Below are 14,989 nucleotides of genomic sequence, written 5' to 3'. Positions count from 1 at the left end.
TAATGATAATAACCCCCCCCCCCCCCCCCCCAGTATTAACATGTACTGCATTAGATTAAACTGAGAAGGGTCATAGCATTTGCATTTTGTTGTCCTACTGTAAGTTTAACTGCTTCTATTGTTCTCATTTGTAAGTCGCTTTGGATAAAAGCGTCTGTAAATGAATAAATGTAAATGTAACCCTGGTCAGAAGCCATACTGAGATAAACAAGAACAACAGTACCGCCTCAACCAAGAGACTGGCCCAGTCTGACCCAGCGCAGGTGTGTGGCATTCTGCACGAACCAACAAACAACATGGCCAGGAAGAGGTTCATTCATGCATCCTAAAATTGGGCTATTACCAAAACAACTGTTCCATTTATATTATATCACTCTTTGTTTTATGGGTTGGACATTTTGTCAGATTGAAATCTCAGGCACCCGTGACATTGTCTAGAGGTACAAACGTCAGTGGTTTTGTTGGCTGAGCCAGCGCTGAAGTGATCTCCACCACGTTCACACTAAAACTGCAGGCTCACCCATTTTTCATTGAATTTGAACGCTTTTCAAGTTACTTTCCAGACAAAAGAAAATGCTTGACAAACGAAGAACATGCAACTGATATAAGGATTTCTTGAATTAAATCTTTTCGTTTAAAGGGTTATATAGCATACTTGGTCTCAATAGGTGATGTTCCACTTCTATAATTCAAAAATGGCATCCCAAATTGACATTTGTTTCCTCTTAACTATGTTAGGGAATATAACGCACACTCACCAGAATCATATTGCAGTTTGATCAGCGAGGCAAAGAAAACATATATCATTACACTTCAAAAGGCAGCTTTGGTTCCTCAAAGTCCATGAAGACACCAAAGGCAGGGATAAATCGACCCCCTCCCGGAAATGAGCACCTCTAATAATCAGTAATAGTTGTGGTTTGAGGTTTCACCTTCACCCTGTAAACAATAGTACTTTGATCATCATGCAGATGTCTCACAGAGCTATACATTGTACGCCTTCTATAGGCTACTCCATGATTCCTCATGTCATAGCCAAGAAGAAAGAGTCTTTTTTTTTAAAGAGTTATGGGCTATGATGGGGAGGAGGGACTGATAGCTGGTCTATGTGTTAAAGATGAGAGTGTTCATGTCATTGTTTGCTTTCTAAAAAGCCTTCAGCAAGACATTTAACACTGAGGTTTGTCAAGTATTAAGCTCCAAAGTAGCATTTTTTTTTTTTTTTGCCGTCCGACTTTGACTTAATTAAAAAAAAAAAAAAAAAAAAAAAAAAAAAACCCTGCTGTTCAATTGGCTCCAGTAGGCTACTTGACAGGAAAATACAATTGTTCCTGATGTCAGATTCCAGCGACTCCTACTATAAATGACGGGTTGGGCACTTGTTTGGAGCAGTTTAACTCTGAAGATTATTTACCTTGCTCTCGGAAGAACACGTTAGGACGAGATGAGTGCGTCAGTGGCTGTGTATAGAAACGTATACACTGAGGATCGCTTCAGACAGACGTATGGCACGGAAGCCCAGTCTAGTGGGAGACAGCGGCTCCGCGACAGACTGGCGCAGAGATGCAGCTGCTCTCAGGTGGAGTGTGTTCACCTGCTCAAGAAGAGACTGCCCGTGTGCAGCTGGCTGCCCAAATACAAGCTCAAAAAATGGCTGTTAGGAGATATCATAGCGGGACTGACTGTTGGAATAGTACACATTCCCCAAGGTAAAAAAATAAACCTTAATTAATTAGTTGTTTCTAGCTGTAGTAGGCTAACGTAATAGAGAAAGAAAAGGTTAGAGAATAAGAAAAAGATTATTTGAATAATAAGCTAAAATAATTTACAACATTAGCCTACATAACATCATGAATTATTTAACATCAACATGTTGCGGTAGGCTACGGCTTTAATGAGATAAACTTTTCTTTTTTTTTGTTAGAAAAAAACAAAACAATTTTTAGACTGTTAGACTAGACTATGTTTTTGATAATCATCAAAAAGTTTATATATATATATATATATATATATATATATATATATATATATATATATATATATATATATATATATATATTTACAAATTTGGTTTAAAATACTTGCCAAGATCTTGGAAAGGTAAATCTCTGTATAACGTCAGAGTCATAGGCTATGTTTTTCTAAAAACTTTCATAAAAAATGTTTCCCCAAAAGAATACTTAAATATAAAAAATAAATGAATATCCAAAATAAATGAATTCTTAACCATTGAATAAAAAGTGTCAAATTTATTTGTGACGTGAATGCACCTGAGAACACAATTCAGTGTGTATGTAGGCTATATAGATATAGGCTAGGTGTATGTATTTTATTCATTTTTTTTAGATAATTTTGAGTAACAGCTATTGTGACGTTTTCTGATGTTTACTCCATTCGCAATTTCTCATTGAACAAAACTTTACATAAAAAGGTTCAAATAAGTGATGAAAAAAACGTTACTTGTCACATGACTTATTTGCTTATTTGGCGTCCAGCATATTCGTTACGAGTTTACGGTGAGTTTGATTTGGCGTATAAAAATACATAGCCTACAGATTGCTGAAAATAATTCAGAAATGTAGCCTACATGTTCATCATAGAAAATGCATTAGCCTATATAAGATTTTGTGTGATTGTAACTTTTAATGTAGCCTAATAAATGAATTGAATATGCATCATGTTTTGAGCCATATTCAAGACAACATAAACATACATTTTTTCGTTGTTGTTAGGAATGGCCTTTGCTTTGTTGACATCGGTGGCTCCTGTCTATGGTCTTTACACATCCTTCTTCCCTGTGGTTCTCTATATGCTCTTCGGCACTGGTCACCACGTTTCCACAGGTAAAAGACCGATCATTTACCAGAGTTTGGCTTTGTGAAAAAATGATTTAATCCACAGCCATGTTTAACCAGTCAATGTTTAATCAAGAAAATGAAATACCATAATCCAAGGGTTTGACTTTTGCAGGTACCTTTGCTGTGTTGAGTCTGATGACTGGCTCGGTGGTGGAGCAACTGGTTCCCATCCCGCTTGCTCTGAATTCCAGTAGCCCAGAGGCTGCAGAGTTTGAGGCCCAGAGAATTGGGGTGGCATCAGCTGTAGCATTTCTCTCAGGCATAATGATGGTAAACAACATCTGCTCAACTTAAACACATAGAACTCTATTTAAATACAGAATTATGAGATTGTGTTGCTTGTTTTTATTGTCCCAGCTATGCATGTGCGGCCTCCAGTTGGGTTTCCTTTCCACATACCTCTCAGAACCGATTGTTAAGGCGTTCACAAGTGCAGCCGCCTTCCATGTGACCGTCTCACAGCTGCAAAGCATGTTGGGATTACGACTACCCCGATATGCTGGTGCCTTCTCTCTTTTTAAGGTCAGAAATGGCATAACACAGACTGTTTGTTCCTTTTCTGCTTACTAGTGTAATAATTCTAGTAACAACAGAAGCAGTATCACTGAATATGACTGAGCACAAATGAATCAGGCATGTCAGAGGTTCCCTTTAAACCCACAGACTCTGGCTTCAGTGATGGAGAATGTGCCCCACACTAATTTGGCTGAGCTGGTGATATCACTGCTCTGCCTGGCTGTTCTGGTGCCAGTTAAAGAGGTCAACTCACGCTTTCGGGAGCGCCTGCGAACTCCCATCCCTATAGAGATCATCACTGTGAGTCTGCACTTCACAACAGGCATTTGAAAAGATTTAGAGTGACTCACAGACATAAATAAGTAAATGAACTTTTGTACAAATATTTGCCATTCGACAGCCAACTAGTCCAGTATAATGAGAGTTTCATCATCAACCATATTTTCTACTGTGGTCTGCATTGTGAAAAATAATCTTCCATTCTGTTGTGGCTCCTGCAGGTAATAATTGCAACAGGAATTACATATGCCTTTTCTCTGGATTCCAAGTATGACATACAGATAGTAGGACATATTCCAGCAGGGTAATATATTCTTGTATGTAATACATTATATTCATAATATTCATCAATAGTAATGGCATATACACTACCATTCAAAGGTTAAGGATCTGTAATATTTTTTTAAATGTTTCATGCTCAGCAAGCCTGCATACAGTAATATTGTTCAATATTATTACAATGTAAAATAGCTGTTTTCTATTTTAATATATTTTAAAATGTAATTTCTTCCTGTTAGGGTAAAGCTGAATTTTCAGAAATTATTCTTACAGTTTATGCTGATTTGGTGCTCAAGAAACATTTCTTATTATCAATGTTAAAAACAGTTTTGGAAACTGTGATGCATTTATTTCTTTGATGAATAGAAAGTTCAGAAGAACAGCATTTATTTGAAATAGATATGTTTTGTAACAATGTAAAAGACTCTACTGTCAATTTTAATCAATTTAATGCATCAATATATTTAATTATATTTAACCTGCAATTTAAATACTATAAGGTCACAATTTATATTAGGTGTCTTTAACTACTATGTACTTACATAATATAAATTAAATTGATAGGTACAATGTACTTATTGTGTTGATGTAGTATTGCAAAACACTTGCTGTTGAGGTGGGATACAGGTAAGGTTAGGGACAGGTTTGGTGGTATGGGTAGGTTTAAGGGTGGGTTAAGGTGTAAGGGAAGGGTCAACAGTGCAATTATAGATGTAATTACAGAAAGTAATTATAGATAATGCAGGTATTTTTTAAATATAAGTACAGTGTTAAAACAATTATAAACTCAATAAGTGCATTGTATCAAATTATTAATTTAAATGTTAGTAGGCCTACACAGTAATTAAAGACACTTAACATAAAGTGGGACCAACTATAATTTAAAGCTAAAAGTTTACTATTTTTTCAGCTTCCCTGAGCCACGGCTGCCTGCTTTGGAGACAGTTCCGGAAATTGCTGGTGACACAGTTGCTATCACCCTTGTTGCCTACGCTGTGTCTGTTTCTCTGGCCATGATTTATGCAGATAAACATGGATACTCCATTGATCCAAATCAGGTAAATACTGTATTTATAATCAAAGTTATAAAAAGTTTTGACTGGTCGAACTGGAGCATGGTGCAAGTTAAGCCATGGTTATAGGTTTGTGAAAGTGTTATTCATGTAAGGGATAATGTAGCCTACATCCAGCCAGAATAAACCCCCGACAGGGTGATGAGGACTTGCATCAGCCTGAAGGCAGTTTATTTGAGAGAACATCTGACTGGATGTACATTATCACGCTTATTACACAGCTACTTGCCACATTAGTAAATAATTAGACACGAAATATTGATCTGAGTTGAAATATTTTATTAGGTCTTTAAATGCAAAGCTTCCGCGGAAAAAGCAGTTGCTAGCGCGGCAAGTTCAAACTAGACGGACATTTAACAGATACGGTATACAGTTATACCACTTATTACACAGCATTCCGCCACATACATAATTATGAAGAGAAGAGATATTGATTTTGGATCTTTCGGTATTTTATAATCCAACAGTGTACAAAACAATAGTCACAAACTGGCAGCAGCTGCGTTTGTATGAAACAAGAGAGAGCGAGTCCATGATACTGGATGGCATAATTAAATAACTGGACACAACATATTGATTTTAATATTTTATTAGCTTCCATGAAGAAAAAACGTTCCTTGCAAGCGTATAGCGCTGCTGACTTCAGTAACCCGGATGAGCCTGTGTTATCTGTTTTCAGCGGTTGTTATCTGGGAATAATTTACAGCTGGATGGCGCGATTGACTAATCAGAATCAAGTATTCCACAGAGCCGTGTAATAACAAAAGATAATGTTCTTGTTGCTGTAGGAGCTTCTAGCACATGGGATCTCCAACACTGTGTCATCTCTCTTCACCTGCTTCCCCAATTCAGCTACACTGGCCACCACCAACATACTGGATAGTGCTGGAGCACACACACAGGTACTGGTTTGTTTGAGATCACCTCTACTGTTCACTATCCAGCCACTTAATCCATGTAAAAAACAAACAAAAAAAAAAACTAAGCAATGTTATGTTGCGAAGGATAATGACATTTTTACTGTAGTATATTCACTGCTAGAAGTTATTGATTTTCTTTACAAGTTTTGTCTTGTTTGTTGAACATAGTAGAGTAGTTAGATACAATAAAACCCTTTTTCTTCAACAGCTCGCTGGACTGTTCACAAGTCTGGTCGTTCTTATTGTACTTCTGCTGATAGGACCTCTATTTTACTTCTTACCCAAGGTAAGAGTCCCTTCCCAGCTAACAGGAAACATTCTCAGAACATTGGCTAATTTTCTACCAAGGTTTTCTCAAAGTTTTCAACAAACGTTCTTCCAGTTACATTAATAGAATGTTTGTTCATATTTATCCGGTCTTTAATAATGTTCTCAGTATGTTAGCACTAAAGTGTCCATCATTCATGGAAAGTTTTTTCTGAAACATTTTAGTTGGATATTCGTTTTTACATTTTTTATTACTACTTGTTTCAACATTCCCATAATGTTTAAAATGATTAAACGTTCCCTTAATGTAGAAAAAAGTTTTTAAAACATTTAAAAAATGTGACATTTTGAACGTCCTGAGAAAATTTATAAATAACTTGTATTAGAACATATTTTTTGTTAGCCAGGTTTACCAATGACACATTTGCAATAAATTTAAGTTGTATTTATTGGGATATTTCTTTAGAGTAATATTGTCTCATGGTTCATAGACATTACATAGTTACAAAACAAATAGGATACATTTTGAATTCATGTTCTCTTTAAGGAATTATAATATAACCAACAACATCCCACTCCCTTCTCTCCACCCAGGCAGTGCTTGCTTGTATAAACGTAACCAGCTTGAGACAGATGTTTCTGCTGTTTAAGGATCTTCCTGACCTTTGGAGAGTCAGCAAAATCGATTTTGTATGTTTTTACCACTTCTCGTTCCCAGAAAAATGCTATATATCTATAATTTGACAATGAGTCCAGCTGATCAATTTGAATTCTTGTTATATGTCTGAGCAGATGGTGTGGCTTGTGACCTGGCTGTCAGTAGTTGTGCTAAATGTTGACCTGGGCCTGGCCATTGGGGTGGTCTTCTCCATGATGACAGTTATCTGTCGCACACAGAGGTATTCTTAGGGCATTATATACTCATTTTAAAATTAAACTTTATTTATTGGATAAAATGCTATGACACTTCCCATTATGGGCATATTGTCACTTTTTGAGATATTTAGTATAAATTAGAGCAGGATATCCCAACTTCAGGGTCATGACTTCCACTAGGGGTTACTAGTGCTCTCTTAGGGTCGCCACACATACTTGATTTTAGAGGCAAAGGAAATGATTATGATTTCAACATGGACTGTAAAAAAAGGTGGATGACATGTCTCCACTTCCTTCCACTGTAGAAAAATGGAGCCAAAATATCCCAGAAATGGCCGTTGACATAGTGTGCTGTGCTGATTACGTCATTCGGATTCCGATTCTGCCCAGTAGTGCCGCCCATGGAGCCACCCATACTCCTGCAGATTCAGGGGCCGTTTACACTACCCAGTTTTCAACCAAAATGAAAAACTTTGTGTTTTGGCCGTTCATTTACACGACAACGTTTTGGGGGCCTGAAATTGCAAACTTTTAAAAACGTGTTTCAAAGTGCACGTTTTTGAAAACGATACCATTATTGTCTCTGTGTAAACTACAAAAATGTGAACCTATGTAAACCTACCCTCAATCAAGCAAAGCTGTCAATTGTTACGTTACACCCCGTTTTATCACATGGTTTGTGGTTTACAATGGTTAATGACCTATACTGCAGCCAGCCACCAGGGGGTGATCAAAACACCAGGCATACTTGGGCTGTGTTCGAAATACCTATATCCTCATTTACTATTCCCCACATTACTCCACAAATATAGTCCACTTGAAGGAGTGAATGAAAACGAGAGAATGAATTCAGACACTGAGTGCGTCGGAAGGGCTGCCGCTTTTGTATAGTTTGTGCTTGCTGTTTAATAATCATTTGAAACTTAACAAACTGGCAGCTCCATTAATTTGCCATGCGTTTGACTCTCACAGTGCATTATGGGTATTGCCTAGTTGAGCGTACATCAGTTGTAGTGCATTGTATGGGATTGAATGAGTGCATATGGTTTCGGACACCACTACAAATGGCTGTCCCTTCAAATAGTGCCCTATTTAAGGGTATAGGGGGTGGTTTCGGACACAGCCTTGGATTTCACTCATAGCCACTAAAACCTAATCTGTGCAATAAACACATAAATAAGTGAAAATTATTTTGTAAAAAAAAGATAATAGATTTTAAATGATTATATAATAAAAATGATTAAAACCATATGGCTAAACCAGACAAAACAGTTCTATACATGTCAACAAATTTGTAGCATTTAAAAAAAAAAAAAGTCTGATCCAAACACCATGCGACATATTGGAAGTGTGCAATGACTTTAGTTTGGCAAGCAATACAATCACTCCTGAATATACTTGCTGTAGAAAAAGAATGCACAGGATTCCCATTAAAGATGAATTGGCATGTAACTGTATACGTTAAGGATAACCAAATTGTTTGTGGATGCAGGGTACTTCTGTGTAAATCAGATTTAATTACAAGTATGCTTAGATTTCAGAAGTGTTGTGAAACATATAGCATTTTAAAGTGATCCTCTGGGAGAAAGCTTGGAACCACTGAATTAGAGTATCATTCTGACCGTATAGAGATAACGATATTAGCAATCCAACTAGAGCAGCCCCAGTGAAACAAGATATTGAGTACATAATATAATTGAGATCGAAACTACCTAATTAGATTTGTGTATTTATCTGCTTTAATAATCATGTTTACTACATCCTTTAATTATGCTTTCCAAAGCTCAGGGGCTGTATAAAAACAGCAAACCAGTATCCCTTACAGACCCCTGTGTTCCAAAACAACCTTCCTCTCCTGGCGGATATGAAATTCACATTTAAGGAAAGGGGAGATAAAGTTGAGTCAAAAAGATGTCCCTGAACTCACAGTAAACTTTCTGTTTTCAGGGCCAACTGCTCTGTGTTAGGAAGAGCCGCCAACACGGAGATCTACAGATCCATCAACAACCATAATAAAGTGAGTCAGTCATATTAAGTTTCTTTTCTTATTACCACACATAATGTAATTTACTATGATTAGAATTGGGCCTTTTTTTGGAAATGCAATCGCTTAACCTTTGCCCGGCTGCATTTGTCTCAATCACATCTCTGTTGTGTAACTGATGATATGGTTATACCCTCTCCATCCCTCTGAATCGTAGTGCTATGAAGTTCCTGGTGTGAAGATCCTGACTTACAATGGGCCTATCTACTATGGCAACCGTAGCTTTTTCAAGGCCGATATGGCTCAGCTTCTGGGCCTCACGCCTGAGAGGATACGCAGCCGAGAGAAAGCCCTGAAGCTCAAAGAGAAGAGAGAGAGAGAGGCCATTAGCTCTGTAGTAAGACGATCAATCAATCTATCAATTTATATGTATAGTTTTTCTGTTTTTGCTTTTTGAATTATTTGCTCGCTTAAAGGGGCATTCCACCCATTTGAACATTGTTTTTTATTTAAAGTGGGTCATATATGTAGTCAAAATGTAAAATAAATTTTGAATTTGGTGCCTTCGTGACCGAGGAAAGACAAAAAATAACTTCAGGACGCATTTGTATGAAAGACAACAACTCCCACAATGCACCACATTGCACAGCTCCGCAAGCCACTCCCACTAATCCAGAAAGCGCATATCTGCCTATAAGAGAAATCACTCTTCCGTCTACAAGGCTAGCTACCACCAGAGCTTGAAATTCATTTCACATTCACACAAAATGTCTAGTTAGTTGGCGAACTCATTACTCCTCGTTTGTATTTCTTTCGAAAAGGTGAATTATTGCATGGTACCTGGATGTTCAGTCAGAACATATGCAGTGCGAAACTAGGATAGTTCTCAACACAAACGTCCGTGTCCTCGTCTGATTCAGAGATTTCGTCCAGGAGAAATTGTCATCGTTGAAATTCTTTGCCGCAGACGGACTCTATCTCTGTGTTCGTAGTTGCATCTTACAGTCTATGAGTTGCATAGTGAGATCACCGGCGCCACCAGTCCGCCCTAACTCGAGTCAGTCCGGGTTCCTCGTCCGCGGCAGGCAGGTCTTCTGCCTCGGCTGCTCTTCGCTATAATGCGGCTTGTAAAGGTAGCCACAAACACCTGATTCAAGCATCAGACTTCCGAAATCCTCTTCTTCTATATCATATTGAGCACTCTCCTCCGCTATTGTCATAACTTTACATCTGTCTCCACAGCGCCTGTTAGCTTAGCTTCAAACAAGATGGAGGATATTGCTTTCAGTTTCAGAGAGTAAAGTCCCACCCACTGATATGTAATAGGTCTGTAGCGTGAGCAGGTCCCGCCCCCTGGGAAAGATGAGGAACGAGTGCTTGTAGTCTCAACAGAAATCCCCCCCTCTTACACTTCCTCCTACAATGACGCAAAATGACGATTTTTGCGTCATTGTAGGAGGAAGTGTAAAAGGTAAATAACGGATTTCTCCCGTCTCAGGGGAAAATGAGAGTGTTGCACGACCATTCAATAGTATGACTGGGTTTCTAACAATGCAAAGCTTAATGCAAATGGGTGGAGTGTCCCTTTAAGCCTGAAAATGTCCACTAGCATTTTATTTAAAATAATTTAAAACATAAAAAAATAGTTCTGAATGTTCGTTAGCCATGTTCAGAGCTGTTGTAAAAGCACAAAGGCACATTGTGTTAATTCTTAATGCGCCAAGTCACCATGTGTCATATTATATTAGTTATATAATTAGAATACTGAACTATATTACTTGGTGGAAGAACTGTTTATTAAAGGTACACTATGTAACTTTTTTTTGTTCAAAATTAACAAAATTTAACCAAAGAGTAAATACATTATCAATCCTTCTTCCAAAACGTGTTTTTGTCTTACCCTGATTCGCTATGGTAAGCCTATTATAAGCGTTTATATTTGAGACCTGACGGGATGGTTTTCACAGGAGATTGCGTACATACTCCACCCGCCCGTGAGTGTCTCGTCATTCTTTGACACGTATGTGGTGACAGAGTATCATAGGTTAGTTGTCACAACGAGTGAGAAAGGTAGACATGGAGCAGCTAAATATCGAACCTCCGGGGAATCACCCTTTTTTTTAAAAACCCGAACAGAGGAGAGTCTGCCGGCAAAAAGAGAACGCGACAGAGCTCGTAATAAAACGAGAATCAACATTGGGTTGGCTTTTTTGAAATGTTGTTAAAGCGACGTAGAGATGGAATTTTTATTACGTAACAGGTGAGTAAGGTATTTTATTGAACAGATAAATTGCCATATGTTGCTCTAGAACAGAGTTAGTTGTCATATGTGTCCGCACAGTCACGTAGAGCCGAAACACACCCAAAACAATGTTCTTCCATGCACAAAAAGCAGTTTTATGCTAGAGGGGCCAAAAGTTACATAGTGTACCTTTTATATAATATTAAATATCATTATTAAATTTATATTGAATACTGGTGTCTCATACTGTAGCTGCGGTTTTATATCACCTGCATTTAACTTCTTTTAAAACCACTGTAATGCAAAAATTGGATAACTTTTTTGTTTGTTTTTATTTTATTTTTATTTTTCAAGGAACAAGGAGTTGCAGACAGTTCATTTTCTTCAAAGAATGACTTGTTCAGTTCAGGTCCGTTCCCATTTTTATTTGGCAGCATCAAAAATCACATTAGAGAGTCTTTTATTTCAGACGAATCACACTTGTGGGTTTTTCTCAATTGTTTAATGCAGAGATGGCTGAGGGTGAAGTCCAGGCCGTGTTGATAGACTGCAGCAGTGTCATTTTTGTGGATGTTGCGGGAGCTCGGTTATTCATACAGGTGAGCTGGGCCGTACAGGTTTTGTTTTGACACCAGTCGGCATCCTCATGAATCGTGTCATATGCTCACGGTACTTATATCCTGTCACAGATGTGCATGGAGTGCCAGAAGACTGGGATAATGATATACCTGGCTAACTGCAATGGTGAGTTTCCAGGTATATACTTGGAAAAACCTTACAAACTACTTTCTGAGTGTAATATTTTCTCTCTTCTGTAGAGAGTGTACTGAAGATTCTCACATCCAGTGGGCTCATGAAATACATGAATCCTCAGCATATCTTTGTTACAATCCATGATGCTGTGGTCTACATACAACAGCAGCGGGTAAGATGCAAAGGCTTCTTCGTATATGTAATTTCAGCATATTTTTAGTGCTGAACTGTTGTGGCACAACTGCATTTCCATTAACATTTCATCATTTTGCTTGACAGGAGAAACCTCCTGAGAACAACACAACGGTATGGGTATGATTTATCTGACACTACCAAAGTATTGCAACATTTATGCTAACTGAGACTCAGAACTGGACCTGAAGAACTGTGGGTGACTACAAGTGTGTCGAGGAATGAGTCATTCCAGCATTTATTTGGACTCAACGTGCTGTGATTTAGACAGGGCCCTCTATCGTGTCTAAGAGTACGTACCTGCAGTGGCTGTTGTGTTCAGTACTTGCTAAAAGCCTGTTCACACTAAGACAATTGTGAAAATTTGTTGCGATAAACATTTTAATTCTAATGAACTACTGGTAATGTTCGTTTAGAACGACACAAAGATTTGCATGCCGTCTATGCGATCGATTTTTTACAGAAAGGTGATCTTTCATTTCCATCTTGCACAGTTAAGAAAACTGGCCAACCAATAAGATTCATGTTTTTGGTCACATGGTCAGAGCTGACGCTGTTACATAAAACTAAGACTTGGTGGCATTCACGAACAGACTACTTTGCTGAGCGACAGTTAACAGTGGAGGAACAATCTGGAACAGGCTCTCTTGTATCGTTGTACTCTTATTTTACATGTTGCTTGATGTCTGAATTTGAACGGATGATTGAAGACATGTATACTGTTTCACTTTCTCCTTCCTGACTAGCAGGTGTCATGACATGAACAGACAGTTAAGCAGTGCTTTGTTTATATATATGTATATATATATATATATATATATATATATATATACAGACCCTTTCCAAAAAATTTGAATATCATGGAAAAGTTTATTTATTTCCATAATTCCATTCAAAACGTTAAACTTCCATAGATTATAGATTCAGGGCCCACAACTTAAACGATTTCAAGTATTTATTTGTTCATTTGTACATAATTTGGGCTTCCAGCTCATAAAACCCACGAAAACAGGATTTCAAAAAATTTGAATATTACATGAAATCACACAGTAATTACACAGTGATACCATGGTCATTGAACCAGGTTTTGGTTATTTTGGCAGTGTGGGCAGGTGCAAATCCTGCTGGAAAATGAAGGAAGCATCTCCATAAAGCTTGTCTGCTGAAGGAAGCATGAAGTGCTCTGAAAATGTCCTGGTAGATGACTGCGTTGAGTGGACAGCACAGTGGACCAACACCAGCCGATGACATGGCTCCCCAAACCAACACAGACTGTGGAAACTTCACACTGGACTTCAAGCATCTTGGATTGTGTGCCTCTCCATTCTTCCTCCAGACTCTGGGACCTTGGTTTCCAAATGAGATGCAAAATTTGCTCTCATCAGAAAAGAGGACTTTGGTCCACTGTGCTTTATTAAATCCAGAGTCAACGCAGCCGTCTACCAGGACATTTTCAGAGCACTTCATGCTTCCTTCATTTCTATAATCTATGGAAGTTTAACGTTTTGAATGGAATTATGGAAATAAATCAACTTTTCCATGATATTTTAATTTTTTGGAAAGGGTCTGTATATATATAAACGCCACCTACTGTCAGAAAGTGAAATTACATTGGGGTTGCTGTCTGTCAATGGAAGGAAGCCACAACGTATTTTGGAGCTCCCACCACGTTTTGGAGTTCTCACCCCCATTTGGGGTTTTTATGCATTGGTTTGAACTGGTCCCAAAATCGTACACATTTGTGTTGGTGTAAATCGACCTTAACATGCAAAAACATGATTAACAGCAGTGCTAACAATATTGCTAGCTCTGCAAACTCCATGTGTAGGCAAAAAGAGAGATAAATTATGGTTATTTGATCATTTCTGTATGTCTAAATATTTTCAGTTGATCAGAAGTGGCTGAATTGGTATTTTATTAATAATGAAGGCCTTTCAGATCTTACATTGTTGCCATCTTTTACTTTTATAGAATACATAGACCTAAATGCTGTGATAAAACCAATGCTTTAAAATGTAAGGGATATTGTGACAGTATTTTATATATATATATATGCAATATTCACATTCTTGTCAAACTAACTTGTAATCATTACGTTGTCATGTTCAAAGATTAACAAGAGACCAAACCAAGAAATAATTTTCTTTAATTTTGCATAAAAGTGTTCTCATTCACTGGACAATTTGTGTTTCTTTTCAAGATCATTTTAAAGGGTAAACTTTATATAAATTATTATTTTTATTTTATTTTTTATAAATATGAAAAAATAAATAAGATTAAAGTTCATTTTAATATATCCTACTCAGACAGAATTCCCCATTTAACCAGGTTTGGATCAAAGTTTGGCCATAGTACTGTATACACTCTTTACATTTAATAATGACTGTTGTAAAAGTTATTCATTTAAAGTTAAATATTGCCAGTGAACTACCTCATTATAACCTGTTACCTTGACCCTTATAAAAAATACAGTTCAAACACAGACTCTTAAATTCTCAAATAATTTTTCTGTTTATTGTTTGATGTCTGCATTTTTCCTGGCGTATTTCAAGACCACTCTCAGGAGATCACCAGTTTTCTCTTTAAAGCTCAAGAAACACTACACTAATTGGCTGGATGGAAAGCAGCCCACATTACTGGTGCACAAGACTGCCCAGTTGCCACTGTTGGCATCTCTCACAGCCACACTAGATGTTGGTGTTATACAAAAGACTTAAAATAATAATTATATTTAATGATAATGTGATTCG

The 14,989-nt window shown here is 37.4% G+C and overlaps 1 protein-coding gene across 1 annotated transcript; it reads left to right on the top strand.

Annotated features, from left to right (window-relative positions):
- Nucleotides 1–1,327: 1,327 nt before the first annotated feature.
- slc26a10 (solute carrier family 26 member 10) lies at nucleotides 1,328–14,421 on the top strand. The gene is made up of 18 exons (XM_084428140.1): nucleotides 1,328–1,709; nucleotides 2,733–2,843; nucleotides 2,971–3,128; nucleotides 3,216–3,380; nucleotides 3,522–3,674; nucleotides 3,875–3,957; nucleotides 4,843–4,990; nucleotides 5,794–5,907; nucleotides 6,134–6,211; nucleotides 6,787–6,882; nucleotides 6,985–7,091; nucleotides 9,016–9,085; nucleotides 9,270–9,449; nucleotides 11,649–11,703; nucleotides 11,805–11,893; nucleotides 11,984–12,038; nucleotides 12,113–12,219; nucleotides 12,327–14,421. The coding sequence occupies exons 1-18, from the start codon at nucleotides 1,445–1,447 to the stop codon at nucleotides 12,363–12,365; spliced, it is 2,073 nt and encodes a 690-aa protein (XP_084284266.1). The 5' UTR covers nucleotides 1,328–1,444; the 3' UTR covers nucleotides 12,366–14,421.
- Nucleotides 14,422–14,989: the final 568 nt, after the last annotated feature.

The sequence above is a fragment of the Rutilus rutilus genome (assembly GCF_951802725.1).
Source record: "Rutilus rutilus genome assembly, chromosome: 13".
Lineage (NCBI taxonomy): Eukaryota > Metazoa > Chordata > Actinopteri > Cypriniformes > Leuciscidae > Rutilus > Rutilus rutilus.
This window is presented reverse-complemented; position numbering and strand designations above follow the sequence as displayed.